This window comes from Heterocephalus glaber, unplaced genomic scaffold, assembly GCF_053883595.1.
Source record: "Heterocephalus glaber isolate CG9 unplaced genomic scaffold, H.glaber_assembly_v1.0 deba00000331, whole genome shotgun sequence".
NCBI classification, from domain to species: domain Eukaryota; kingdom Metazoa; phylum Chordata; class Mammalia; order Rodentia; family Bathyergidae; genus Heterocephalus; species Heterocephalus glaber.
This window is the reverse complement of record NW_028258142.1, coordinates 26,314,732-26,341,327: the sequence shown is the minus strand read 5'-3', so window position 1 is coordinate 26,341,327 and position 26,596 is coordinate 26,314,732. Positions and strand designations below refer to the sequence as shown.

Sequence of the window (26,596 nt, the reverse complement as noted above, 5' to 3'; positions counted from 1 at the left end):
GGAAAAAGAGGGCTAAAGAGGTGAAATGACATGCCCAGGGTACTGTGCCCACAGAAACTACAATAATGAACCCCTCTCCTCCCCTACCCCATCCTATGATCTTCCTATTACACTCCAAGGAGCAACCAATGGTGGAGGAAAATTGCAACAAAGGGCAGCAAAAATATAAGACCAAATAAATGAATAAATCTAACTGGTGACCCAACCCCATACTAGTAGAATAACAACACACATACAAAGTGAAATCGACCCTAATTTATTACATAGATTATATTGGTAGGCTAGAAACTTATACAATGTCATCATGATTATTCTTTAGTCTGTTCAAACCAATACATTATAAGGATGTTGTTCTATTTTAACATATGGCTCTCTATAATACTAGATCAATAACTGGAAAAGGTAAGATCAAATATTTTTTAAATAACTCTTCTTTTGGTTAGCACAAATGGAACATGTATGAATTCTGTAACAGTACCTAATAAGTGAATGAAAAAAAAAAATCTCAAAGACAAACTGATCTTCATTAAATTTAGTATGCATATATATCTGTACAGAGGCGTGTGCATGCCTGTGTGTGTGTAAAAACTCACCTTCAGTTTTTCAATTCACATATGTGGTAAGTCTGGCTGTGGGAAAAAACATTAGATATACTTACCCTGGATGGGCTTGGATGTCCTCCATTCCCCCAGGACCCTGAGCTACTTCTGTCTTCTACATCTAGGGACAAGAGAAAAGTTCTTTAGGCCTTCTTGCAATAATTCTTTCTTTTTATATACGCACTTTTAAATTAATGTTTCAAATTAATCTCCTGTTGCCTTTAATTAAGAACCAGGTATCGGACTACTATGATGATAGTGGCTTCTGACCCATCTACTTAAATTAACTCATTTAAATTCACAGCAGAAATGAACTGGACCCTCAGGAACCAGAGGTATGCACATAAAAATTACTTCCCCATCCTTCAAAATGTTTGATTGCCTCGATTTTTACAGACACAAAACTGCAAGTTTTACTAAAATCCTTTGGACAAAATATGTTTATAAAACACAATAATACCACCTTAATCCAAAAGGAGAGGTTAAACTGAAATAAATATCCATACTAACATGTTCAGCATCCTTGCCACAATGATTTTGTATACTTACAGAGCTCTAGCCAAGGTTTATTGTGGCAGACAAAGACAAGCAACAGAAAATATGAAACAAAAGAAAATACTAGTAGCCTACTTCCATCAGCACATTACAGGTATATTAGTGTTGTTTAATGGTTTTTTCAAGGTTGAAAAAACACTTTCTCTTTTAAAAAAATTTTAACTAGACATAACACTTGGCCTCTAGTCTTTAACCTGGATTTTCGGATGTGGAAATGAAAGTCGCTATGAAATCACGAAACCACATTTTATATTGATAAATACTGGTGAAGAAACCAACCTAAACTCCCAGGAAATTGGAATTCACTAAATTCTTTTCCAGCGTGGTTCTAAAACCAACTGGATTATGACATTTTCCATCAGTGCTCTGTGTGGCAAATATCCAAACAGAGGGTAGGACAGTTAAGTTACCGTAATAATTACTGAAAACATTACAGTATTTTAAAGATCACTCACTCTACACTTAGGAATGGGCTTGAGATTTTTGATGAAAGGCCCACCGTAACCATAAAATGTTCCCCTATTATATGATTTTGATCATGGCTGATAACAGACATTGCAAACATCCTGACAGAAATGGAAGAGAGTGTGAAACCCTGGTCCAGACAACATAATCCCATAATTTATTGTGTTTCCTAACATTTTGGTGACATTGTTTTTTCTCTTAATGCTCTGTTAATATTCCTTTTATTACTGCTATTTCATTAGAAGTAATCACAGTGTAATTGATTGATTTATTTTGGGAACAGTAGAGTACACCATGTTACAGAATCTCTTAAGAGACATAATAAGCAACAACTAGCCTATTTCCACTAAGCGCTCTCTCTCTCTCTCTCTCTCTCTCTCTCTCTCTCTCTCTCTCTCTCTCTGGCTCACTTGCTCGCTCTTGGTCTTTGCCTACCTCCTGCCTTCCCTCCCACAAAGAGTATCTCAGTTCCTTTTGGTTGATGCTTCAGAAAACAATGCAACTACAAACAGATGTCCCCTGTGGACAGTTAGAATCAGTGCTCGGTGAGCTTTAAGGCACACGAACAAAGCTCTAGGGACTGAATCACACCTGGAGAAAAGGTATAAAACTTTCCCAAAATCTGCTGTTTATTCCGTATATGGTGCACTGAAGTACATAAAGAAGTTACTACAACCCTCTGGGATCCCTACATGAGTAAATTTTGTAGCCTACATGGTTCTCTCAATTCTTAACTAAAAAACAAGTATTTTCAGTCCCCCCAAAAAAGGACATATAAATAACAAAATCTTTCAACCACCGATTCTCAAAAGTCAGGTAAAACTTGATTTCCTGTTCACCTGTAACAACCAGCCTGGATTCATATGACAGCTTTCTCTTCAACGTGGCCAAAAAGTAATAAAGGAACATGTTTGAATCCTTTTGTCTACCAAAGACTTCATATTGTTTGGACTCATTTTAACTTTTCAATTTGAAAAAAGGATTTTTAAACATACAAGGTCTGCAGACATAATACTGCTAGGCTAGTAGTCTCTACTGGGATAATTTTGTCCCCAAAGGGCATTGGTAATGTCTAGGTACAATTTTGGTTTTAACAATTTGGAGACAAGCCCTGACATCTTGTGGGTAAAGGTGAGGTACGCTGATAAGGATCCTACAACCAAAAATGTTCTGGTTCCACATGTCAATTGTTCTGAGATTTAGAAGCTCTAAAAATAAAAAATAAAAAACTCAAACTGGAGAAAAAGATGTAAGATAATTTGATTTATAATTCAGTAAGAGTTCTTCCTAAACACACATTCTTACACATTTCAACTCAAACTCGACTGAAATATTTCATGAGACCTTTATATACATCTTCTGTTCACCAATAAAGGAAAAATGATGGTCAACCAAACAGCCTGCTAATTAGCAGGCAGATAAAACACATCAGAACTTGAGTATTCCCAACTGGGCAATTTCAAAAGCGAGCAATCCACTAATTAAAAATTCTGGAAGTCAAGCTTTTTCAAAACAGGTTAAATACTGGCTGGGTTCCTTCACAAATAAATTCCCAACCAATCATATCTGACTTCTCTATTCCCATGCTTTCCCATTCTCATTTCCTGACCTCGGGCCGCTGTCCCTTCCTTTCTGTTTCCTCCCTTTTATTGCTCTCTTTTGAACAAGCTCTTCCCTCCCTTGGCCTCCTGCTAGGTCTAGAAGATGAGGACAAATCACTAGCTCCACCAAATCCAATAAATACAACCACCATATGAATTCTAATTGTATTTTACCTGGGGAAAAAAACCTATATAACTGATGTTCATTTATCCACAGCAAGAAGAAACAAAGGTATAGCTTGGATAGTGGTAATTCATAATGAAGGTAAACATGCTATTTTCCAGTCATTCCTTTCCATCTTCCCTCCACTAAGCCTCACAAGATCTGTCAGTTATTGAGCAGGTATTTCCTCAATAATTAGCTGAGTCCATCACAAAGTGTACCCTCCTATATCTGGCATGCTTATTTCAAAATGAGCTTCCGAGAACCTATCTCAGACCTACTGAGTCCGAAACTCTAGGGTAGAGGCCGAAACTCTAGGGTAGAGGCCAAGGAAACTGTTTTTAACAAGTGTGCTAGGTAATATTCATGTGCCAAGTATTTGAGAACCACAAGACCATATTACTAGAAACATAGGATAAATCATGCCCACATCACTAACAGAGGCCTGTCTCATGCCATATCTTAAAAGTCTTGTGTAGGACACCCTCAGTATACCCTCCCATCTCATTCACACCCCAGTCATTCTTACCTGGACTCACTTTTCATGTGCACCATGTATATGGACATCCCTTACTCCCTGCTAGACACTGCACACTCTCTGACTCTACCATGCCATTGTTCCTGGTATTCCCTTTACCTAAAGTGTTTCTCATCTCCCCCCCAAAATAGTATCAGCTCACACGCAATGACCCTAAATATGTATTAAGGCACTGCTGGACACTTACATACTTAATGGTATCACAGTTTTATCTATCAGAAAATCGAAACTTAAATGGTATAGAAACTTGCCCAAGGTATCAGTCAATGGCAGAGCAGGGACAAAAATACAGGTGCTAGGGGATGCTAGGGCCAGTGAGGGTTCTTCCCCATCACCATAAATTCCACTATGGTAAGAATTTCCTATCTACAACCACCTAGAAAGTTTCCTCCTGTCACTTCTCCCCAGACGGAATGAATAAATTTATTTGGGAGTTTCTACCCACTCGTGTCCACGAAAGAGTACAGAATCATATAAAACATTATACATAAAATGAATACTTGAGGGAATCAAGGGGATAAAATAATACAAGACTGAAACAATAAAAGCAGAAGTATGATGGGTTTATAAAAATCCATATTGTGGAGAACTTGGGATCTGCTAGAGGAGGGCCAAAATTTTAGAAGCTATTAAGTAAGCAAAGCAAGAGTGAAACAATGACCACCAGTCATTGTTTAGGAGAAGGGTAACTAAATCTCGCATTGATCTTGACGGGAAAAGTGCCTCCAGTGCCCCCAACACAGAGGACAGAATGTGACAGAGCTATGCATAATATATAATAAAGGGACACCAGTGAAGTTTGTGAGGCTGGCTCCATGCTGCAATTCATTAAATATATAGGACCCAGTACAGAGATAACCATGTAGGTACACATATAGCTATACAGCCACACATTTATATCATACCAAACTATGATCTAGGAAAGAAAAATGCTTAACTCAGGAAGTACCTCTGAGTACCTTGTGGGGTACAGAACAGTGGATGGGCTCATTAGTTATTTACTGAATTAGAATACCTCAAAGACAAATAAGACAAGTGTTTACATCTAGATGGTGAGATAAAACCATATACAAGGAAAAGATGTGTGAAGTCCATTAATGCAACGTAGTAACAAATGGGTTGTCTAAATATTCAGTTCTCACCTCTCCCTTGTTCTACTGCCACCCTCCACTCAAGATGATAATGAAAACCAAAGACAGTATCTTTGACAGAAAGAGCAAAAGGAAAAGAGCAAGTGCATATAAAATTATACTTCCCAAAGCTTGAAATGTACTCAACTGTTCAAGATTTTTCTAATTTCTTATTTTATCCCAACTAGGATAAATTTGGTAACTTTCATGGGGAGCGACAGGGCAATCTGCAAATTGTCATTTTTTGTATTAGTTCTACATGAGACCACTCTAAAACGTCTGACATTTCAGTGCCAAATTGCAGATGTTAGTTTGGACAGAACTAGAACCACGCACTCCATTTAAAGAATAGAATTCTTGATTTCTGTAATTTTTCCATCTGCATTCATTATTCTTAGGATTTGATTACTCAAATCACTTTGATTTTGTGGACAGTGAGATCAAAACTAGCAGACTAGACAAACTGTACCAAACCCAGACCTGGGAGTTGGGGGAACCACGCGTTTCAGCAGTAACTCTGCCTTACCCAGCTCCTCGGTCTGAGCAAGTTACTGGCCTCTCTGAACTTATTTTTGTGAACTGTAAAATAAGTGAGTTTGATTTCCATTCTTGGAAATAGGGCAGGCTAGTATATTTGGACAACTCTCCCACAGAAAACTAAAAATGATGGATAACATTTTTTTACATCTTTAAAATACGAATGAGCTGGGCTGGGGATTTAGCTCAGTGGTTCTGCTTCCTGCCTCACAAGTGCAAGTTCCTGAGTTCGATCCCCAGTACCAAAAAAAAAAAAAAATATGAATGAGCTGACAAGATAGGAAGGAATCAAACATCAAGCCAAAATCAAAGGGAAAGCTAAAACCCACGGAGGAAGAAAAGACATTTTTGCCCTGAGGACACTGCCAACCTAGAAAATTTAATGGACTCTTGGGTCAAGGAGAACAAGACCCACCCAAAGCTGGTATCTAACAGAAGACAAGAGGACAATAGTATTTGGAACTTTAAGGAATTACTGTTGTATATAAGATAATTTGTACTTGTTAAACACTTAGGGAAATACCTGGCCCTTAATAAATACTGTACTAAATAACCAATCCCTACCATAGTAAATACTCAGTAACCAATATCTTCCAATATGTAAGATAATCAAACTACTTAAAATATCTGTAAGTGTGACTTAAGGAAATCTTAGTTGCCCATTCTTATGACTTCTAGCTCTGTGAAATCAGAGAAACTTTTACATACTCTGGATCTTAGAAACACCCATAAACTTTGAAATTACACAAATCCTACTTTTCCCATGAACATTTATGGCACAAGCAAAGTAATCAGACTGACTTAGCAATTTACTTTATCTTTGGAATATTCTCTCAGTATCTTACCATTATAGCATAATTTCTATGTGTGCTAGGTAAATGTTGTCCTATCAAAAATTATATATGCTGACCAGAGGCATAAAGTCAGAACACAAACTGAATATTATGTAGGTTTAACTCGAAGTAAGTGTGAGAACTTTCTGAGTATACTGATTAGAAGTAGAGTTGTGAATCAGTCCTTTCCATACTTTCAGCCTAGGACATGCTAAATACCCAAGACCTTACAGTCTCCTGAAGTCAAAGAAACAGAGTGGTATCTTAGCGCTGCTCTCTCAGTCTACAAATTCTTGCTCTTTACTAATGAAAAATTCTACATATTCATAATGTGGCTGCTGAGTTCTGAAACGTGTTGAAGACTACACTGTCTCAAATCCTTCTCCCTGCAGCAACAGATACTATTAAATATCCTGTACACCATTATGGAGACTCACAGACTGCGTACATCTGTGGCTCCCACTAATTTCCTAGTCCAGGAAGAACCCTTGGCTGAGCCCTCCACACAAACTGAGATGGCATATGCTCTCCGTCAGTGCCAGATGAATTTAGAGTTCAAAATATTTCATCAGCAAAGAGCGTGTTAAGGATGTGCACATTTTCATTAGCACCCAGTATAATAAGAGCTCTAAGTAGAGTAATGTGAAATCAAATTTGAGCAGTAGCACAGACATGGGACAAGTTGAGGAGATCCAAATATTGATCGACCAAGTCCACACATCCATGATCATTTCTGTTTTCAATTAGAAACGATGTGTGGTGCTTTATCATGAGCAATCTGAGCTGATGAAAAAGTCCCATCACTTCCCAAACTCGACTGGGCAGAAAATGAGTGTGTTGCCCATACTTTCCAGACAAACCCTAAGATATATCAAATACCAAGAATACACAACTGGGATGTCCACATTCAGATCATTGCTGTCAGCTGGGAGCTTCTCAGAGCTAATGGATTTCCATATGAAATAAATCTGAAAATGAAAATGGGGGAGGGGGGAGGAGGAAGAGGAGGAGGAGGGAGGAAGAGAGGGAGGGAGAGGAGACAAATTGTGGAATAACTGAAGAAAAAGTAAAGGCAAAAAAATATGTTTAGAGAGGAGTTACTGCAATACTTTAGCCTTTATTAACCTCTAACTTAAATGTTTACTAGTATGTCCTTTAAATGCCATTTAAAACAGTATTATTTTCCTGAAGATTAAAAACTAAACAATTTTTTTAAATGACCATTAAAAAAATAAATAAATAAAATAAAATGACCATTAAATTATCTCAGATACTTAGATTTAGTCCATTGTGCATAACAGAGAAAGAATTTTCATGTCACATGAACTTTAGGTAATAATGTTGTAAATGTCAGTAGAGTTCTCCACTCTGAAACTCAAAAATCTTCTTGAAAACAAGGTAGACAGTGAAATTATGAAACTGAAACAAAGATGACCTTGAAGTCTTTACTATGTATCAATCCCTACCATTTGGAGTTGTCAAAGATAGTCTTTCTTGAATAACATTCCACTTTGGGTAATCAGTGTGAAATACAGAGAGAGGTGCTGCAGTGAGTGCCTGCAAAATCTTTCACAAGCTGAGGACCAGCGTCCCAGGACTTTCCTTCTGAGGAGAAGTGAGTTCTTTCAGGACCACGGCTTTCTAAGTAAGAACTCAGAAAGGAGAAGAGCCGTGAATAATCCAGGCAAGAGTGTAATAGTATGAATCGTATAGGCCTTTTTTGACTTTTTGAAATGTGACCAACTAAAAGCACTTAATAAAGAGATTTCATCAGTCTTACTAAGATACGGCTCTTGGAGAATAAAAAGGTAAGAATAATAATTGCAAGAAAATCATCATACGTGAAGACAGGGGCAGCTAGGCACCACTTAACTCCAACATTACTCAGCTTCCAAGTGCCTAAATTAAAGGTAAAGCTCTTGTGCGAAGTTTTTAACAGATGCTTGGTACCTTTAAAAAATAATTTGGGGGGCATGGTGGCACACGGCTATAATCCCAGTACTCAGGAGGCTGAGGCAGGAGGATTGCTGTGAGTTCCAGGCCAGTCTGGGCTACATAGTGAGTTCAAGGCTAGGGTGAACTACACAGTGAAACCCTGTCTCAAACAACCAATAGTTAATTAGTTAATTATATGTATTTACAAATGTACCAAGTGTGAAAAACAAAAGGTAAATATTTTAGAAAATAAAATCTTAAACAGAGGAACAAATTTAAGAATGTTGGGCCGAGGATTTAGCTCAGTGGTTCTGACACCTGCCTTGCAAGCGCAAGTTCCCAAGTTCAATTCCCTGTACCAAAAAAAAAAATGTCGCTTCATCTGCTAACAGAACAAAATTTGTAACTAATAATGTACATGTAATTATACATGTATTTTTCAAATCACATGTAATTTTTATGATGCAAAATCCATAATATTGTAATGATGTAAGAAATACAAATAGATATTTAAAGTCCCTATTTTGTTAAGCATTTATTAAATTCATTAATTTATTCTCAGGGGGAACCAACATGAATCACACAACAGTTTTATCTTTTCCCTCTATACCTCTTTGCTCCCTGGGGTGCTATTTGCTAGGTTCTGAGAAGAGGAGGCTGCCTTAATTGAAATGTTTGTACGCTGTAATTGTTCAGTGTAACTAGGGTGCTGGTCCACTTCTCCAAAATGACATTCTTTCTGCTTTTATTTTTTCTTCTTCTATTTCCTATTACACTTTAACAAAATTCATTTCTTCCATTTCTTCTACTCTCGTCTCAACTCATCCATTATTCCAGTCGCTTCACTAATACTGGTGAAACCAACAGATTTAAATATTCAAAAACCTGCCCTAAAATCTAGGTTTTTAACATAGTCACTTTTGCAGAAAATAATCACTCCTGTACTGATTTCCATTTTACTCTTTCAACTTCACAATCCTTCCACCTGTGTTTAACACCACATCCTATGACCTGGCAATGACAACCAATCAATCTTGCATGTTATCTTTAAGGGTCATGTCTTAGTTTTAGGCCAGTTTTCTCTGTATTTAGGCTCAAATGTGCAAACCACACTGTATTACTCTGCAAAACATCAATGAGAAGGCATAATTAAGTAACACTGACAGATAAATCCATTTCTTTCGAAGTAATCAAATCAAAGGAGGTTGACAGAACACAGGAACTTAATACAGTTATTCCCTTGTAATTGGAAAAAGGCCCTTTACTTCTCATTAAAGCAATCTTCTGGGTATTGGCATAATAAGAAGGCTGAGAGCTTTAATACCGCCCTATAAAAGTCTCAAGACACAGGACCCTTAAGCAAACAAGTCAGATTATCTAATTCCTTGATCACAGCAGAACAAGCAGTTCCTACTGTTTTAAACTACTAATTCTTTATCTCAGTTACAATTAAAAAGAGGTAAATCACTACCAAACACATACAGTGGAAATGTAAAAATGGATAAACTCTTTAGTTTTATAAATACACCACCACATGCATGTGAAGGGAAGCAGTCTGTTAAAAATGAATTTGAAATACATTAAAAATGTGAAATTACAATAGTTTGGATTTGGGGAAATCTCTTTACTTCATGGGCTCAATAGCACATATTCTACCTAAATGAACAGTCTGATGCTTAATCATACTGCAACTTTGTTAATCAGAATTATGGGAGAATGGAAATTTAGGTAGTTTAGGAAACTTGATGTTCGCAGTATATTCAGAACAGTAAACTCTTTGGTCCACTGTAGGTTGCTCAGGCTAGGCAAAGACTCAGAAAGACTTCCCCAAGCTAACCCAAACCAATCGTCACTCATTCACTCAAATTTGGATGGAATTTCTGTTGCTATGATTGTAGCAACTCTTTCAGAAAGGGTAGTTCACAGTCTATGCACTATGCAGTGATTTCCAAATGTTGGGGGGGGGGCATCAAAATAATGAATCTCATTTAAAAAAAACAAAGATCCTCTAGTCCTGTCTCATAACCAAACCAGAAAAGATCAAAGGTTAAGGTCTAAAAGTGTATTTTTAAGAATTCTTCCTACATTTTTCTACATTTTTATTTCAAAAGTGTTTGGCTACAATTCAGTTTAACAATATATTGTCTCTGAATCATTTGTGAGTAGATTGTATCAACTAAGGATACAATTCCCTTAGAATTTCTGTGTGCTTTTCCTAAGAGTAAAAACTGTATAGTCATCACAATCAGGAAATTTACCATTGAAATTCATAATGCATATCCAATTTGGCACTTTCCCCTCTAATTTATGGCACCTTCCCCCTCTATTTTAATCAGAAATATTTCCTCATTCTTTTCTTTTCGTGATTGGAATTTTTGTTGAATACCCCAAGTTATTTTAAAGGATGCTTCTCAATTTGGAATGACCTAATGCTTCCTCACAATTATTCAAGTGAATATAACACTACATAAACGCCTTGTGGGGCTAGAGCAAGGCACTATGTTCAATCTACAGCACTATTTAATAAGAAAGACCTTTTGTCTTTCCCAGGATATCATATGCAGAGTCCTATGTTGGCATGTAGGTCTGCCTTTTAGTTGTTACGCTAATTTTGGTCACCTGGCCAAGGTTCCTAGCAAATTCTCCACTGTATAATTAGAATTTTCCCTGTTCAACTCATCAGCAACCTGGACAGATACACTTTAAAACCATCAAAAGTAATATTTAATTAATTATGTGCTAATTGAAAAAAAGTTAAAATACAAAAGCATACAAGACAAAAAGTGAAAATTTATTCAACCTCTTCTTTCTTCATCCCATTCTAGAAAGCCATTCAGTTTCCTAGCTACTCTAACAGGTCCTCTGTTACATGATCAAGTGATACTTACAACTGAAGAAGTGTAGTACAATCAATGCTCAACTTGATTGACATTTTTGTTCTTTTTTTAATTGATTAAAAATATTCCAAAATTGTTTATTTATAATCTAGTGATATTTCAATGGACACAACCATTAGTGAAAGGCTTGCGACCTAGGTGGTATTGGGGAGGACAAGAACAAGGACAGGAGGACAGGCAAAAGAATATGTTAAAGAATTATTCTATTAAATTTGAAAGAATTCAGTCAAGATGAAGACAAAACTAAACAATGCATAAGGCCATGCTGAATCATCCACTCTATCTTAAGGGCATACAGTCTATAAACCAATGCATAAAAATAAGATTTATCTTCACAGCAGCACATCCCAACTGCACCCAAAGGGAAAGAGAAGCACACCTGTGATAGAAGCATCTAGTATGGCTTTTACAAGGTGGCAAAAATAAAAGTGAGAAATGTCTAACATTTTTAAGGGGGATGTGAATTGACCCTTAAAAAGAATATGTTCTCACCTTTACAGATCACGTATACAAACAAGTTAGCCACCATGGCAAAGAACAGCACCTGACCACAGAAAAAGTGGACAGGAACTTTGCTGTTTGACAGAACCTATGCATACTACATAGCATGGAGTGAGTTAACTTGATGTAATCAATGTAAGGTGGAAATGATCCCTTTAACCTTTGGCTAAAGCCTTTGTCATTTCATAAATTAAACACTGCTGACAGATTTCAACCCTGACTTATAAAGGCTTAGGAAATTTTCCTCACAATTCCATGTTAGCCAAATGCCTTGCAGACACTGGAAAAGGTTTTCCTTACTTGGGCTCGTGTGTGTGTGTGTGTGTGTGTGTGTGTAAAATCAGCATACACACACACTTGAATCTCCGAATCATTTCTTAATGTTAATGATTGTGTCAAAAACAGATCCCAGGGCCAGGGATTTAGCTCAGCGGGCCTGCCTCACAAACACTTGGTCCTGAGTTTGATCCCTGGTAGCAAAAAAAACCACAACAGACCCCCATATGTAGCAACTGAAATCTTCTTGTAGCAACTGAAATCTTCTTGCTTTTGATCAGATCAGTCACAGAAATCTGCCTTATCTGATGATAAGGATTTCACATTTCATCTCACAGTAACTTAACCATACTTCTGAATTATGCTTTCTTTCTGAATTTTTTAATATTCGTCAATTAAAATGATAACTGGGATCACTTAAAGAGTGAAACTGGAATCCAGAGAAGTTATAGACTTAAACATGAGCAGACAGAAATCATTTTTTTTTTCTTTCTTTCTTTTTTTTCCTTTCAGGACTGGGATTTGAACCCAAAGCCTTTTCTATGAGCTACGTCCCCAGTCTTTCTATTTTTCTTTTTTCAGACAGGGTCTTGCTAAGTTACTCAGGCTGGGATCAAACTTGCAGTCCTCTTGCCTAAGGTTCCCAGAGTGCTACGATTATTGGCATGTGCCACCATGACCAGTTTAAAGTCATTTTTAAAGGAGTGCAAAACAAAAAAAAATCAAAAGAAAAAAGATATCCTATGCAAAGATCATTCTCTGTAGGACTTATTTTCATCCTTGCATGCTGCCTCAATCACCTCTTTAATTCTAACAGGTAAAAACAACTTTCCTTAAATTTTTTCTAGAAAAGGAGAGCTGGAGAGCATTATAATGACTGAGTTTTCTTATCTGGCGACATTCATTTTTAAAGCATGTGAGCTGTGGGAACAGCAGTGCTGACCTCCTGTCTATGCTGCTTTTTACCCCAAACTGTGCCATCTTACCACCAGGGCCTTGGTATGGCATCAGTCTGCAAAAGGCCAAGGGCTGTGATTCTACATCTGTATGACAAAAACAGCTTGTGTCATGGTAATCCTTTCAGAGCTTTCAATGATAACCAACAGCCCACTGTGGCACTGAGCGGCATAAATTCGCCAACTCTGGCCTAAACCATGCTGCTGCACATACTTTCATCTTCATGATCTTTCAAACACTCACCTAACTCAAGTAGTGAAGACATGCCTGAGTTTGTACTAGTCCAGCTTTGGAAGCAGGAACTGAAACAAACTAGACAGTGACAATCGATGCTTTCTCAGACTTAAATATATCAGCTTCATGGGAACAAGGGACCCAACCGTGAATTCTAGTAGATCTACAACTCAGATCCCTCTTGCATTTGCCCACTTGGTAACAATGGCAAACCAGACAGAAAGAGATGAGCTGTTCTGTCCTGTGTTACAAATCCAGCTTGGGTAAAAAGCCATAACTCTTCCTCAGGAATGACAGAAATGTCCTTAGTTTGAAAGGAGATGGACACAAAGCCCCAAGGAATGACAATAACCAGGCATCTTGAGAGCAAACAAGAAGCAGAGAAGGGGTCCAGGGAAGCCTAAGTTGTCACTAAAGAATAATAATTTACGTGATGAGATTAGAAGGTATGATTAGAAAAGATGCCTTCCTAACAGAGCAAAGACTGCAATGTAACTTTAAGATTTTGTTGTGGGGAAAGCCAGTGCCTGCCAAATGTGTTCTGTAACAGCACAGGCTAGCCGTGAGCGATACAGTGGGAAAATAGCCACTAAGCCAGATTTTATTTGATTTGTACTGATGATTTTTATTAGAATACATGGATCATTGCTTCAACCTTTCCATGTAAAACCAAATCAAATTCAAAAACTCACACATCAGTCACCTAACCTTATGTCATTCCTTCTGCTTTACTAAAGTGGAGCCACATTTCGGCTGATCTGTCCTCGATAAATTGTTCAGCTACTCGAAACTGGTGGGCCAAATTTGGAGAGGCAAGTGGTACACAAAAGAAATTGCAAAATCTGCAATTACAAATAAAGCCAAAGAAAAGAAACACTAGAAGCTTTATAAGTACAGGAGGAGGATTAAAACGATATATAGCCAATGCAAAGCAAGAAAAAATGAATTTTCTGCATTGCATGTACTCTAATTTGTTTTTAAAATGGCCCACTTGCTCCAGCTCTTTTTTCAAAGTCCTTTAAATCCAAGGCACTGTACAGGACTCTGAACAGCATTGCTCAGAAACCACAGAAAGACTGCGATTGTGTGTCATAAGGTGATCTAAACTGAAATAACCAGTTTTACAAAAATAAAACTGTTATAACATTTGAGGTAAAAATTATAAATGTTAAATTTGTATTTATGAAAAAAATCTATGTGCTATTTATAAGAATTTCTTTATAAGGAATGAAGTTGGCCAGATGCAGTGTTGCACACCTATAATCCCAGCTACCTGACAGGATGAGGCAGGTGGACCACAAGTTCAAAGCAGCTCCAGCAATAAGATCTTCTTTCAAAATAAAAAGGGCCTTCATTGTACTCAGTGGGAGACACTTGCCTAGCATGTTGAGACCCTCTTAGGTTCAATCCCCATTAGAAGAAATGAAGCAAGGGGTCTCCAAAGAAAAAGTGCCTATAACCTACTTCCCACGATTGCTTTACCTTCTCCTCTTTGCATTAGTGTTTTTCCTTTCTTCAGACACATTATAGGTGACCAATAATTAGTGTTTGGATATCTTCTTCTAGGTAACAAGTCAATTCCATCTCCAGTGTCTCAAACAACTCCTGAAATGCACATACTATATCCACCTCAGAAAAGGTAAAAACGACCTTCCTGGGTACACTCCATCAGCAGCCTCAAACCTAATATCCCCTCAGTATGTGCCACATGTTAGAACCGCACCAAAAACCCAGTATTTCTCAAAACTAGTGGTCCCAAACTTTCAGGCCTCTGATGTGGTGAAGACAGGCTATGTTTCCACCAGTCCCCATCTTTTCATACCCCTAACAATCAGAAAGTCTACATCTCCCATCCTCCTTTGCAGTCAGATGGGACCATGTGACTACAATTTGGCAAACAGAAAGAGCAGAGAAGTAATGCTTGCTTTTGCCCGGCCTGCTCCCTAAACTTCCCATGTAATATTCTATGACCTCTCTCCTCTCTGATCAGCCTGATACCAATATTCAGTGAATTCTCAAGGCCCTAGGAGATGGCAAAACTAGGACAGGAAGACCTCAGACCTGAATGATTCTGTAGCCCCTCCACCCCTTAATTTAAACATTGAATTCATTAGGTGATACTAGAAAAAAGACCCTCTGCAGGGTTTAAACAAATGAAGTTGGGGATTGTTTGTTCCAGTAACTCGCATACCTTGCCTAACGCAGTCCTCCAAAACAGACTTCCCTGAATTCTGGCGCAATCATTCTATCTTCCAAGTAAAGCAAACATACGCAGTTAGAGCTGGCACCAGCGAGAATTGTGAAGCGGGGGAAACTGGTCTTTGAACTATCCTTCTTTCCCTTTTAGACTTGTTTTCCCCTCTTAGCACTTCCTCCCTCTGAGCACCAAATGTTCTCAGGCTGCTCAGTCTGTCTCAAGAAAATAAACCCAATGCATTCATTACCCAGTCTGTCAACAACTACCTTTTAAACACCATTCACGGTGGTGTGGTGAGAGGCCTGCTACTTGTACAGTTTTGGAGAAATTTTTTGCTATCTCAGATTGGATGTATTCTCATCCATAAAATGGGAATGATTGTTATTTGTTCTCAGTGCTATTATGATAATTACTGGTAATGTAGGGAAAAATGTTACCATGAAACCTGGAACTTAAAAAAGAGGACAACTTGCATTTTACTATGATTACTGTTATCACAGCATAATATGTGACACCAAAGGGAATATAAGATTAATATAAAACAGGTCTTTCTCTGTGAAATATGTAATCTAGAATGGGAGAGGAACCATATATAAATCAAAGGCATTATTTGATTACTAAAAAAGTGGTATAAATTTTTACAGAAAAAAAATTATATAGACTAAATGGACTTTTTTTCACTTTCCTTTGGTTTTGTTTGTTGTTGTTATTGTTTTTGTTTTTTCTTTTTCTGGTATGGCTAATCAAACCCAGGCCCTTCCACTGAGCTATGTCCCTAGACCTGTGATGGCGAACCTTTTAGATCTTTCAGTGCTACAAACAGAGCACTGAAGCATGCGTGCCTTAGTCTGTCATCATTGCCTGAGACCCTAGAACTGACTCTTGTGATATATTGTGATTTAGGACACAGGGATGTTAAATTTCAAAGGCGGACACTTAACCTAAGGGAATAAACTGCTAGACCTCAGTGTCTCTCATAGAACACTGGATAAGAAGACCGTTAACTTGCTCCCCCCCCCACTGATTCAGTAATAAATTCTGCACCAACCATGATAAGATGTCACTAAAATTAAACAAACCCAATATAATAGTGGTGAGGGTAGGGAATAAGAATTGGTTTTGCTTAAAAATAACACATGGTGAAAAAAAACCCTAAACTTTATTGGGATATATCTAATGTAGAAAAGAGAAGGAAAGCAAGGGGACCCGGTGTGCTGCATGTTATGTGTATCTTTCCCACTACATGTTCAAGATCGTAACACACTGGTAACTCAAAACCAACACTGGTAAGAGCATCTACATCATGGAAATTGGCATTGATAATTATCCTCCTTTTTTCCTTCAAAGAGGTTTGTAAATATAGTACTTATCACCATACCAATGCAAACAATCATTCACTGTGAAATATTTTCACTAAATTGCTTCACGTAATTCTTACAACTACTACACTGGTAGAATGTATGATCCTCATTTTACCTCAAAGTAATAAAATGATTAGCAAGGAATCCTGTTACTTAGTTCCCCTGTACTAAACACCAGGCTGCTTAGAAAAGAAGTGAAGGGAGCTGGGTGTGGTGGCAGATGCCTATAATCCCAGCACTTGGGAGGTGGAGACAGGAGGATCACCATGAATCTGAGGCCAGCGTAGGCTGTATAATGAGTTCAAGGCCAGTCTGGGCTATATAGCAAGACCCTGTCTCAAAAACAAAGAAGAAGTGAAGCGCACTTGGAATTTTTCATATTAAGTAGATATTATCATGATCACAAGAAGCTATCCCTTGAAAACATCCAAATTTAAACAGCCCACCCCATACTTTTACTTTTCATTGCTCTTAATTTTTATCCTCTATTTATTCTGTCACCAATCAGCTGGGGGTTCTTCTGCTCAATGCAGATGGAAATCACAATTCAGCAAAGTGCAACTCCCTCGATGGCTCTGGGCTCTGAGTGCCAATGGGCCTTGACCTTAGTGTTATAGTTCTCGGCAGCTTCCAGCCACCTCTTATCACCTCCGCAGCAGCTGAGGATCACAGCACCACTGGCCATCTCTTGAGCTCTTCCAGCAGCTTCTGCTGCCTCCCTTATGTTCTCTGCCAGTCTCTGCTGCTCACCTGCAGTTGCTGCAACCAGTATTTGCTGGTTTCTGCTAGTAGTCTCTGGCACTGTTCAGGGATAGCAGCCCCTTGTGTTACCAACTCTTTTTTTTTTTAGGTATATATTTATGTCATTTTAAAAATTAATTTTACAGGTACATTTTAGGTATACAATATAATGACATTCATCATTGGAAATTTGCACCTTTCCATAATCTCTTTGGGTTCTTATTTTTTTTCCCTTCCCCTGCCCTCCCTTCAACCCCTCCATCCCTCCCTAATTACAAAGACTTTGTTTCCATTTTTCCATTTTCTCATATTAATTCCATCCCCTTCTTTCCTTTCCCCTACCCCTCCCAATTCCCCTTCCCCTTTGCCCCTTTTCTTCCTATTTCTCATTATCTATTATACCTTTTAGTCCTTATTTACACTTTCAGTTTCTCACACTAGAGAAACTATTCAGTATTTACACGTGTGTCTCCTATTTCTTTCACTTAAAGAGTATTGCCTCAACGAGCATCGATTTAGCAATAAATGTCTCTAATTTCTCATTTTTTACGGCTAAGTAGTACTCTGTTTTATTTAAAAAAACACATTTTCTTTATCCAGTCTCCAGTTGATGGTCAATTGGGCTGCTTCCAAGTTTTAGCTATTACAAACTGTGCTGCTATGCAACTCTTTTTAATACAACCTGCTCTGCCCACACTACCTGAGATAAAAATCACAAGTCAATTTACAGAACTACTCAAATGAGGCTTTATCAAGAGTGGTGCTGCACAGTAAAATGCATCAATAAACTTAAAGGAAAAAAATGTACCAATAAACTTAATGTAAAAAAAAAAAAAAAAAGAGTGGGGCTGCAGCACAGGAGAGCAGCACACCAGAGAGAATCCTCCTCAACTGACTTGAGGAGTGTGAGGGAGCGCTGTTTATAGAGGGGAGCAGAGGCTGGACATGCACAGCTTTGTACATTTTTCAAATCTTTTTGAGGATTTCAACACTAACAATAAAGTCCGGGACTTTAATGCTAATGGCCAAGGCCCAGGAAGAGTCACCAGAGTAGCTGCAGGGTGAATCATGCTGTGGCCAAAACTGATGCCTCCCTAACAGCTGGGGCCAAGCATTTAGGACAGCTATTACTGCCGCAGACAGTTCAGCACAACTTCAGAAATGTGGCTGCAGCCATGTCTCCATAAAACGGTGGGTCTGAAATTGTAACCGTTGCTACTTTTGGGGAGCCTTCACAAAGGCTGGCTGTGCTGGTCACAAACTATGAGTTTAGGAATTCCAGAGATCTCAACACTGAACACTAGTCCTCCCCAATCTCTGACTGTCAAGCAGTTTCTAGTCGGCCCTCAGAGCGGTGGTAGCAACACCTGCAGCAGTAGGAGCTGGGGAGGAGCACGCAAGCTGTCATCCAAGCCGTGGCTCCTGTCAGTGAGGCCTGGAGAGCAGGGTTGGGAAGACCCGGGGTAATTGCCACAGACCACCCATGAGGGGGTAGATGCAGGGGGGTGAGGTAGATATGCCAGTCGAGTTATGCATCCTACTGTCAGAGGAAAAAGGGAAAGGCCATACCTTGTTTCTTTCTGCCTCAATCAGACTCTAGTTAATCAATATGTATTTCATTTCTTAGCACCATTACCTCTACACATCCAATTCAACATTTCATACATTACCTTCTTTCAAGGATTTCTGATTACAATGTCTCAAGAAACAGGCCTGTGCCTATTGACTGAAATACGCTATCAACTATCTTTAAATCTGTGATTGTGCATAAATCTCTCCTCTGTAAGTAGTTCTTCTATCAAGCTACAGGCTGTGCAGTGGGTAAATCTGGGTCTAGGAAGAGCTGAGGTACCTCTTGGATGCAGAAGAGGTTTCTGACATTAGTTCAATAATGACTGCTGTCGACACCCGGTGTTAGGCTTGGACATGTGCCTGGGTAGTACGAATAGCCAGAAAACTTCAATAGGCTTTGAGTGCAGCCTGAGAGCCCAGAGCACATCTATACCTAGGGTGACTTTAAATGTCAGTGAGAACTTGCCATTTTGGTAATGCAACATCCTTCCTTCTCTGCTTGATCAAAGCTGAGCCATCTTACAAGACCCAGAGCCTTCCAAAACCAGAAAAATAAATAAAAGCACCAAAGTATAAGACAGTATTATTGTTCATGTAGGGAATGTCAAAGAGTACCATGAGCGTGGAAAATAAGGTGTATATATAATTCACAATGGTAGGCAATGAAGAAATGCTGCATCTAGGCAGGGCAAAGGAAGTCACAGCCCTTGCAGCCAACACTAATGCATGTGCCACTTATTCTGAAGGCTTCTGGCCAGGCACTGGTATATAAAAGTGACTGGTTCATATTTGCAGTTTGGAAATGGTAGCAGTGAGGATGGTGGGTTATTAAGGGGAGAACTTGGAGACAAACCACTTAGGAGGCAAGAAGCCACTGTTAGAAGAAAGATAATATAATGCAGGATTACATTAGGGAAACAAAAGAGAGAGGATTAACACTGAACTTAATTGGGAAAATAAAGAAGCCAGTTTATTTTCAAATTTTTCTCTGATGAATACTGGTGAAGGTTTAGGAGGAGTTAAAAGAAAAAAGGGTACACTTTAGATATTCTGTGCTTCAAGTCATCCAAATATAAAATTTAGCAAAGAAACTAAATAGAGAGTCTGAAGTTCTCTACAGAGAATTTAATGGTCCAGGCAACAGGTGGATAGGTGGTAAATCCGGGGGCAAACCAGTTTTTAGGGTTGGCAGATCCAACAATCCATTCTATTAGCAAAGACAAAGGCTCTTTCCATTCCTCTACCCTGCCTCTTCCATATCAACTTTATCCTAAAGCTGATTTTTCTCATGGCCATGGGATTTCTAGACTTCTTCAATGACCTTCCACAGAAGAGTTCAATCTACAAAAGTGCAAAACGCCTTCTCAACTTGGTCCTGATTGAGATCATCACAGAACCAATTCCTAAAGCCAGGAGATACCATGCGTGGGTTTACTCAGGCCTAGATGACTTAAATTAATCACTGTGGGGAAGCAGACAAGATTACTCTATGGGTTCAGTCCAGTGGTGGTGAACCTATGTCACACACGCCGCAGCAGACTATCTGTATCGCTGAAAGCTCTAGAAGGTTCGCCATCACTGGTTTAGCCTAATCACAGATATCCCCTGGGATGCAGTAATTCTACACAAACTACATGGATAGTGCACACTGGGGAAAGAATGGGATATATTTTAGTGAGACAATTACAAGTGGAGACAGGGCCTCAAGAGCCACTGGGATATTAACAATGTGTAATATATGGCTAAAGGGATCTTGTTGAATGACACACAAATCTGATCCTGCACTGCCCCCTCAAATACTTTAAAGTCTGTCCTTTGGTGTCAGAATAAGAGTATCATTTTTAATTATGGACCTAAAGGTCATCTTGGTAACCTACTCATACACTCTCACTTTCTTTCCCTCAGTTATCCTGGTCTCCATGACTAATTTTCCAGTACACCATTGACCAGACTGCTGCAGAAACTGAACAAATGTCACCTTGAATATAACACTATCTTGCCCATTCCCAGCACTCTACTTCCCTATTCTGCCAGTTTTCAATTGTGTGTTGACCGACAGCTTCATCAGTACTTCTTTGGTATGGCTTTCCCTGCCCCTTAAATTGCAATGAAATGTCATCCTCAGTCACGTGTCTTGTCCTTCACTGTACTTGTCATGAATACAATTTTACATTTTTATGATTGTCAAGCAATTCTTCTCTTCTCCACTGGCCAATAGCTGCATGAAGATACACTGTGTGTTTTACTTTTCTTCTACCCAAAATATCCAACATAGTGTTGAGCAGGCAGGGAGCCCTCAGTGTGGCTAATTAGATGGGTGCCACTGTTGACCCCTCAAATGGGCTGCACACACAAGAAAATATCAAAAATACTGGCAACATTCCAAAGTTACAAAACATTCCTTGGTGCTCCTGTATGGTTAAGGTTAATTGTCTGTATGACTGGCTTGGGACTCACTTGTGGATTACTAAAGAATACTTCTAGGCGTGTCTCTCAGTGGTACCTGGTCCCTTCCTCTCTTGCACCATTGCCCTGTTCTCTTCCCAATTGCCATGAACTAAGCAGCTTTGCTCCCCAATGCACTTCCACAGTTTCTGCCTTGCAGTCAGCCATCCATAGATTGAATCCCCTGAAACTGAACTAAATTCAATCTTTTCTCCTTGAAGTTGTGGGTGGCAGGTACTGTGTCTTAGAGAGGAGAAAGCTCACTAACACTGTTTCAGTCACTTTGAGAAGAAAAATCTAACATGATGAAAATTCATACTGACTTTCTGCTTTTTGTGTACACAATTAAACTAAAGAAATTAAACTACGAGCTGGTCATATTAAACCATTAGCAGAGAAACATTTTTCTCTATAACTTATATAATCACTTGTTTTAAAAATACACAACTATGGATCAAGATTCAATAAGAAAAAAAAAGATAAGAACCAAGAGAGACTATGTAAAGGTGCAAATTTCCAATGATGAATGTCATTATATTGTATACTTTAAATGTTCCAATAAAATTAAATTTAAAAACAAAAGAAATATGCAGATCCACTCCACGTGTGGTGGTGCATGGCTGTAATCTTAGCACTTGGGAGGCCGAGGCAGGAGGACAGCTGCAAAGTTTGAGGCCAGCTTGGGCAACATAATGAGTTTAAGACCAGTCTGGACTACATGGTGAGACCCTGCCCTCCCCCGAAAAGAGAAAAGAAATACACAGATCCATATTCTCAACACAGCGAACCACTTAGGACCAGACAAGAGTTCATATACAAATCTCAAGCTACGGGATTTCTATAGCTTAAAAAAAGTGCACTGAAACAGTCACATTTCACATATGCCTTATCCCTCGACAGTAATAATCCCGTGCAAGGTCATTTGCAAAGGAAAATATTTGCCTCTTTATGCAATCACTGGCCTCAGGACAGAGAACTGAACAACTGCTACTGCCACAGTAAAACAGCTTTCTGTGATCGGAAGCTAGCAAGACGGAAAATGGCTGAGGCACTCTGCGTCAGTGACTAAGGTGGCAGTTAAAATTCAGCACGGCGGGGAGGGGGGTCCCTGGTAACTTCCCCACTGATTAACAGCAGCACCATTAATATTTAATGTTCTACTCCAATTATAGTCATCAGAACCATGTTGGTGACAACAATAAATACCCTACAGCAGTTTACTGCTTTCGACTTTTCAAGGCACTTTCAGGCACAATATTTCATCTTCCTTTACAATTTTATACATCAGAGATATTGAGGGGTTGGCCCAAGTCCTCCAGGCAACTTACTGAGAAAGCTGGGAGGAGGAACCCTAATTTCTCCTTTCAACCTCTTTCCAAACTGCCTCCACCTGATTTTCTTATATGGCATGAAAGGGTAAGTTAACTCTTTAGATATTGGTGCCCCAAATCTGGATGAAGAATGTTATCTGTAGAAAAAGTTACCTCTTTTATTACAAATACATAATCATTCAGAATCCCAATTTCCTAATTATCAAGCATTTCCTTTGAATTGAATATGAGCCAAAAGAAAATGCTACTGTTTCAACTGATTCTAACTCAGAAGGACTGTACATTCATTTTCATGTGCTTTTCCTCCTTCACCTACACAGAAATATAGAGAATAGCTTTAAATGGAAGGTACCTATGAAAAATGACAGTACGTATCACTACATGAGCTATACCTGAACCTGTTGACAGTTTACTCACCCATGAAGAACACTGCTTTCGTAAATAACGGACAAGGCAGGCAAACACTACCATTCTATCCAGGTTGCAAAACCCCCATCTTTCTGACTGTGCATGACCATGGGGTCATGACTTGGGTGCAACTGAGGGAAGCAGTGGGGACAGAACATGTACCAGCTCCTCACAGGCTCAAGGCATTGAGGGTTCCCCCGTGTCTTGTGGTAGAAAAAAATGACAGAGATGCGGATGGACTATAAAAAATGCAAACATCACTTTGTTGTCATTTATAACATCAGTTTATCAAAAGGTGCACTGACATTGTCAGTTCCATCTACTCCGTTATTCTGCCTCTTCTTCCTTCTTAATAGAACCTGTAAGGGCACTGCTGTTGCATTTGTTTGTTTCTTCTCACATAACCACCCCTTCTCCTCATGGATCAAGAAAAGGTGATCCCATTCCATTTCCAAAAACAGATCCCAAGCACTGTGGCCACTCAGTGCCAGCTTTGCCTGGCCTGGCCAGGGACTTTGTTAAGAGTGGGCACTTGAGACGCAAAGGCATGGGTGCCCTGGGCTCCTGGGAAAGGTTCCCTGCTCCCAGGGAAGAGACGCACTCTGATCCTCTCTGAGCATTCTCTTTGGATGCCATGGACAGAACCAAAGCAGTATCCCCTTATCATCCCTAGAATGAAGCCAATAGAGTCAGGCCTTTCTTTCACTGCAGCTGAAAGCACCTTAAATACTAGATTTCCCTCTCTACCACCCCAGAAGCAGGATCATGAACTTAATGCTCACAAAGGTTCTTTCACAATAAATACTGACTCCGGATAAATCTGGACTTCACCTACTGAAAGGTCATCATTTCCCAGGCACTAATACTTGTCAAAGGCCCCAGAGAATCAGTGTAGGGGTTATACACTACATTTAATAATTTAACAATTCCCAGTCAATAATTTCCTGATTTAAACATGCACCTTTTCTCTCATCTCTTCTATTCCCTGCAGTCCTCTCACAAATATAAATAAACCATCAAATACCTAATGAGCACTTAACACAGGTAAAAGCTAGTGGCTGAAAAAGGTATCTAAAAAGTACTTTGACTTTGAATCACCAGTATCAGCACCATGCAAGTGCTATAAATGCAGCATAGGCCTTACAAAGTTTTACTCATGTATTTAGCTGTCTGCATTTTTCTGGGGAGAGTCTATAGTTGGCACTGGATTTTCAAAGTGGCCCCTGGCTCTGTGCAGGTTAGGAGCCTCTCTAGATCAGCCAGCCTTTAGCAAACAGTGCTAACTGGACGGGTCACAGACACTGACCATCCCTGGAACACAGAGCACCGAACACACTGCCCAGACCTTCCCTCATCTTGCTCAAGGCAACCTGTCTTCTTTATGCATTAGTAATACTGAAGTTTTGCAATATTTTGGACCAAATAAAATATCGTGAACTCTTCAGAGGCCTCAAAAGCCATTTATATCCCACCTCAATAGAAAGAAAAAATATTACAATACTTAAAAATATAGAACATGATTTATTTTTCTGTTTGTGCCTCCCCGATAAATTTTGAATCCTGAGCTCAAAATTTAGGAGACAAAACATGTACTTGAAAAAGAAATATTGGCAAAATATTTTTAAGTTATAAACAGCAAATAAAGAAATTGTTTAATGAGAGATTTCTGAGGAGATGGAAGTTTCCTTCAAGCAGGACTTCATGAGAAAGAAGGATTTCAAACACTGGAGAGTACAAAGAAGGGAATTCCAAGAACAGGCTAAAGAACAGGTCAGACAGGGAGAACCTACGTTAAAGCTCTACTTCAAGATCCCCTGAGGAATCAAGATAGTGTTATTTCCCTGAAGAGGGAGACCAACAAAGTGGCAAAAGATAAGAGATCTGGATCATCTGAATCAACAAGGCTTAAAAAATTCTCATTTAAATTTAGTGTACTACTGCAGCCTTTATCAACTAACTTCTCCCCTCCTTTCCTCTTTTCAACTGCTCCCTTTCTTAATAAGGACCTGAAAGCCAGATTCCTTATCAGATTTGCCCCCTCCAGCCTATTTTGAGCCACTAAGAGCTATTACTTCTTACAGACACCTGCAATGGCTCCCTCTTGCCTTCAGTATAAAGTTAAAATTTCTTAGAGTAGCATTCAGAGTGCTGCTTCATGACCTGATTTTACCTTCTTTTCTTCTGTCACCCTCTACTGCCACTCGTTTTTGCATTCCAGTCTCAACAGATTCCTTACAGTTACCCAATAAATTTGTTTGTCTTGTCTGCTGTCATCCTTCCACCTCAAAAACATTCCTTCCCATGCATTAAATGCATGTAAAATGAATAAATGAAGGAAACACACACACACACACACACACACACACAGCAATTTTACATATATATATTGACTACTGACCATATATTATCTATCTGGTGTGTACAGACAGAAGACCTAAGGAATGAAACAACAATTTTTCACAAAGGTGAAATGTAAGGTCACCATAAAGTATTTACATATAATTTATTCTTTTAAAATTTCAACTTTAAGGCTTAATTACGTAGGTGGTACATATGACAAGTACAATCTGCACATTACTTAATATTAAGTGATGAACTGTCTTCTCACAGCAAATATGAACTTTTAATTTGGCCTGTGATGGGACATGATTTACTTTTTTACATAATCATGTTCCCTCACTGCAGGAGGACAAATTAACAACTTCTAATATGCATCCATGTCAATGCATTTGCAAATTTTAATTTCTATAACCTAATTTGATAAAATTTAATCACATTCATATATGAAGGTTTTAAGAACTTATACTCTATCATCAAAAATCTTTGCAAATGTAATAGTAATCGTCCCCAAGAGTCAAACCTTTACTATCATTTGAGGTCTCAACTTAAACATCACCTCTTTAGAGGGCAAGCCCTGACTACCCTAGATAAAGAGTATCCCTGCCCCTACATAACCCACAACTGTGCTCACTGACCCTTTCCACTGCTCCATTTTTGTCACATTAGTCATCACTATTTGGAATTTCATATAGTATATATTTACATGTATGTATGTGATGCATATGCACATTTGTGTAAGTGTAGGCACACACAAAAGTACACATACACTTATACTGCAGTTGAGATCTGTTTAGTGGCCCCCCAGCAAGAAGTAAAGGGACTCAGACTGGGTCTCTATGACGTACAATCTAGATCGGTGCCTTGCTGAGAGCTCAATGAATATGGGCTGGGGGAGTAAGTAGATGTATTCAACACAGAAACGCAGAATCTTTACCTTATAAACAAAAAGAAACATCACCAAAAAAATCAATGAATTTAAC

The 26,596-nt window shown here is 38.8% G+C and overlaps 1 protein-coding gene across 24 annotated transcripts in view; it reads right to left on the bottom strand.

The window, feature by feature from the left end:
* Positions 1–26,596, bottom strand: part of Tcf4 (transcription factor 4) — a 347,794-nt gene that overhangs the window by 229,076 nt on the left and 92,122 nt on the right. For all 24 annotated transcript variants that reach the window (XM_087192289.1, XM_004858380.4, XM_021239220.2 and 21 more), the window contains one exon: positions 659–720. In XM_087192289.1, the coding sequence (XP_087048415.1) occupies positions 659–720 (62 nt within the window). The remainder of the gene's footprint in view (positions 1–658; positions 721–26,596) is intronic.